General features: G+C 38.8%; 1 protein-coding gene across 1 annotated transcript; it reads right to left on the bottom strand.

Moving 5' to 3' along the window:
- Positions 1–565: 565 nt before the first annotated feature.
- On the bottom strand, positions 566–4,086 carry utp11 (UTP11 small subunit processome component). The gene is made up of 8 exons (XM_063487022.1): positions 3,897–4,086; positions 3,680–3,741; positions 3,485–3,587; positions 3,269–3,388; positions 1,424–1,517; positions 1,154–1,284; positions 908–1,018; positions 566–804 (listed from the first exon to the last, which is right to left on the bottom strand). Exons 1-8 carry the CDS (start codon positions 3,954–3,956, stop codon positions 721–723), a joined length of 765 nt encoding a protein of 254 aa, XP_063343092.1. The 5' UTR covers positions 3,957–4,086; the 3' UTR covers positions 566–720.
- Between the last annotated feature and the right edge of the window lie 346 nt (positions 4,087–4,432).

The raw sequence follows: 4,432 nt of genomic DNA, 5'->3' as shown, positions 1-4,432 counted from the left end.
GGACAGTTACTGAATTAGAGAACAGCAACACATGAGTGAGAAATGTTATAACCTCAATCTGACACAAGAAGGAAATGGTAGGTCGTACTTGTAACTCAAACTGTGGGACAAGGATGGCCTGGAATACAGTGCAGAGCCAACCTTAACTGAATATGGCATTTATTTAACTACAGTTCAGCTTGGATCTTAATATTATTATTATTACTACTACTACTACTAATAATACTACTTTTACTACTACCTGTCAGAAAAGTGTGAGGTGTGGGATGCAAGTCTTCTTCATCCTCTTAAAAAGAGTATGCTAAAACAAGTTTAAGAACCACTATAGTAACTTCTGGGAACAAATGCACTTATGGCTCTCTTCTAGTTGCCTTAGATTGGAACACTCATGAAGAACACTAATGCCCCCTAGTGGTAAAAAAAATAATATTATATTTCTTAGCTAACCAGATCATACAGCACCCCTCGAGTCACAGAGCCTGAGAGTTCTCCACTTCTTCACGGGCAAAGAAATCCTTAAAATATAAGTTGTCTCCAAATCAAGAAATTAACTCCAATTACAAGTTCTTTTGATATTTATTTGAAAAAAATTAAGCATAGTTGATAAATATATACAAAACTGAATTTTTATCCTTTGCCTCTGCTGTGCAGACCCATAGGAGAGAAGTTCATTATTTCCAAGTATCACCTCCCGACAGTGATTTTCTTTCCCTCCTCTTGTCAACGTTTCCTCTTAGCTTCAAACTTGTAAATTGCTGCAGAACTGGTGGTCTCCTTCTTTACCTTCACTTTCTTGAACTTATCCTGGAGCAAAGGCAAAACATTAAAAAAAAAAAAAAAAAAAACTGAAATGAAGACAGTCATAGCACACCAGCACCAAAACTTTTAAGAACCATGTCCTCCTCACCTGCAGGTCCTTACGGGTCTGAATTTTCTGGCTGATGACAAACATTTTCTTTTCTCTGTCAATTCGCTGGGAAAGTATCTTGTATTGATGTTTCCTTTGCTTTGCCAGTTTCTACAGGTACAAATCACATAGACCCATCAGTGGAATGAAATGCCGAATCTTAAACTTTATTACCAATGAACAATTCCAAGGAGCTAAATTTTAAAGAAATATTCAAAAAAATGAATAAATATCATCTCCACAGACCCCCAGAGCACGCGGGTCTACAGCTCCCTGTATTCTCTTGGTTTCCAGTGTTCCCAGACTTGGTCTGTTGTACACTCTGTCCACCAGCTCCGGAGCTGTGTTGAGGTGGTCCGCCAGGTTAAATGACTGCACTGAGGGAGAATAAAAACAACTTCTCAGGCAATCTCAAGACTGAAAGCACAAGAGGAAAAGGATAGTTTGTGTGCACAGCACTTACACATTTCCAAGCACTCACTAAATTTATTAAATCTACCAAACGCTTATATTTACCTTCTTTTTTGGAGTCCACAAAAAATGTGTGCTTGTTTTTTGGTTTGCTCTCTGCATCCAGAAGATGGAGCTCTCCTTTCAGCCTCTCAATTTTCTGGAAGTACATCATATACCCAGAAAGATTAACCGAGGCACCACCACAGATATAAATGATGGTGATAATATCTATGCTCATGCTGCTGCCACTGCCCTTAAACTACTAGACACATGTACCACCACAGAGCCCTCTCATTTGTTACTGCAGATAGCTACTGGAAATTTGCCTTTTCAGGAACAGAAACCCTTCATCCCCCTTTATATTCCAGTACTAGGTCTACTCTGTGGAGCCTTTGGAAACTGAACAGTTTCCAAAGGGGGGAACAACTTTTACCATTTGGTTTAACATTTAATTGTGATGTGATGCAATGATTTGTATGTTGAGAAGTTATTTCTTTGTTGTTTTAGGTTTTCTTTATGTTTCCAAATTGCAAACTCATGCTGTTGGAAAGAGTCATGCACAATATGCATGTTAAAAATATTAGTGCAAGGATAATATGTAGCCTGGGTACACTGCCCTGCAAAGTAACCACTTCCAAAATGGTATTGTGAGCAGTAACTAGTATTTAAAAATTACACTGCAGTAGCATTGCTTTTAACATTTAAGGGGTATAATTTATATCCATACCATTCTTCACCTTTGTTATTCATGTGTATTGACTTCATTTTCAGATCTTCACAGGTGCATTTCTGATGTCTAAAACAAACACTGAACATCTCTCATTAGGAAAGCTTCATACATGCCAAATTCACTTGTTACTGGTCCTGCATCAGCAGTGTGTTTGGGGTCATGATCATGCCAAAGAATGAAGCCGCTGCCAATCAGAAGCTTTCCAGAAGGTGTTACGTGGAGACTCAAAATCTCGCGGTACTTTTTGGGTTCGTAATTTTATCAGTTTTAACAAGATCTTCAACACGACTGGCTGAAATGCTGCCTTACACCATGACAGAGGCTCTGTGTTCTCCAGATGGCCGTAGACACTCACTGTCGTACCTCTCTCCTGACCTGCGCCGTACATATTGATGACAATTTGAAGCAAAAATTTCAATTTGGATTCACCACTCCATAAGACGTGTTGCCACTGATTGTCAGCTGAGTTGTTATTTAATTTGGGATACCTCAGCCTGTTCCCGTTGCTTAAGAATGGCTTGTGTCAGGCCATATTTATTCCTATTTTTTTAAGCACATGACTTTTTTAGTTATTGTTCATCTGCTGCAGATACTTTTTAAGCCCCGCCACTTCTGTTGTCCTCCCTTTGGTTTTCAGCTAAAAGCACTTTGCCAAATTGTCTTCTGTGTGTAGACAGACAAGTAGTTAATAAATTGAGGAGCATTTTTAATGCTTGGATGATTGGCAGATCAGTATTAAATACCATTTTAAATAATTACAAGAAAGACTGGCTTGTTTGAAGCAGTATATAAAAGAAATGAAGGGTGAGTCAAGACTTTTGCAAATTACTTTACCACAGTAGTTACTGGTTCAAAGACGTTAGGATGTCACTAACCAATTATCTATCAGTCAGATGCCTGGTGTAATCCAGTAAGATGATTTGTAGTAATGAATCTCATAACTGGTCAACAAGCATTTCCAAAAAACCCAAAACAACAACAACAAAAACAAAACCCAACAACATCACACTAATTGAACAGAGCAGAAAAATGCAAATTTGGTTAAAAGGCAATGAGATAAGCTGTGGCCACTGAGCCTACTTTCAGTGAAAAGTGAGCCTATTAACAAGTCAGTTTTGCCACAGTGGTGGTATTTTTTTTCCTTCTGCATGATTTATTACATGGAAATTAAAGGTTACCTTAACTTCTGCAACCCTTTTCATCTCCACGTAGTTGATATCCTGCGTCCTCATCATTTTCTTCTGTTCCTCGGTCACCTCCTCCTGCTCTTTTGGTTTTTTAATTACGTGAACTCCATCCTGTCAACACGCCACAAGATAAAACAAAACGCTCAGGCAAAACTCATATATGACCGAATCTATGAAGCAAGGAGGTGCTTCTTGTTGCTTTAATACCTGCAGTGCAGAGCTGATCATCTTGAAGTAAAATTCATCCGGGTTCTTCTCCAGAGCTTTCTTTCGCAGAGCAGCGAGTGTGTTCTGCTTCTTATGATAGTCACTATACCAGCAGACAAGGCAAACTTAAAAATCTTACCTTCAAAATGTAAACACAACTATAAAGTGTGGCAAAAAACTTGCACTTTTCCTTACTCTGCACGGAGTTTGTAGTCCTTCTTCTTCTCCAGCAATCCCAATTGTTTCCTGAAGCCGGGCTACACACGCACACACATACAGACAGGACAGATCCAACATTAGTATCTATTACTGTAAGTGTGTGTGTCAGAAAAACAACCGAACACACGAGAAGTGTGTTGTTTTGCCTTGGCTAATAGGCTAACGAGCTAGCCAACAACATTGAAACGCTCACCTGAGATCTTTCATGGTGGTTTCTCTGTCGAGATTTCAGTGCCTTTCTGAACGAGGACATATTTGTGAAATGACCCCGACCGTATACACGCAAAAATAAGTTAAAACAGATGAATATAAGGCTTATTAAGCACACACACACACAGATATTTAAAGCCTCCTTGCTGCCACTGGTTTCTAGTGCTTCCCTGTGAGAGGGACACGTGGGTTCCTGCCTGATTCAGAGCGTGCCGTTTTTCATTTCGCTGTCGCAGATTCGCAACTCAAAATCCGCTGAAAATATCGTCATATTTTTAAAACCTGGAGCTCAGCAACAAGTTGTATAACTATTTAAAATTATATATCATTTTTCATTTACATTTTAAATAAAATTAAACATGTTTTAGACAAATTAGAATAGTCGGTATTTTGGTGTTGCCTATTGTACATTCGGGTAGTAACACTAGGGGGCACTGTTGCATATGAAATGTTGATAAGATAACCTGTACGTGCGCTTCAGTGTATTATACAGAGGAGAGAAGAAAATATTAAGCAAAG

Source organism: Pelmatolapia mariae, linkage group LG10_11 (assembly GCF_036321145.2).
Source record: "Pelmatolapia mariae isolate MD_Pm_ZW linkage group LG10_11, Pm_UMD_F_2, whole genome shotgun sequence".
Lineage (NCBI taxonomy): Eukaryota > Metazoa > Chordata > Actinopteri > Cichliformes > Cichlidae > Pelmatolapia > Pelmatolapia mariae.
This window is presented reverse-complemented; position numbering and strand designations above follow the sequence as displayed.

Coding starts and splice junctions, on each gene's coding strand:
- utp11 (XM_063487022.1), bottom strand. CDS start 3,956: ATGTCCTCGTTCAGAAAGGCACTGAAATCTCGACAGAGAAACCACCAT. Junction 3,389..3,484: donor TGATCAGCTCTGCACTGCAG/GTATTAAAGCAA, acceptor GCGTGTTGACAG/GATGGAGTTCACGTAATTAA. Junction 1,518..3,268: donor AAAGGGTTGCAGAAGTTAAG/GTAACCTTTAAT, acceptor ATGTACTTCCAG/AAAATTGAGAGGCTGAAAGG.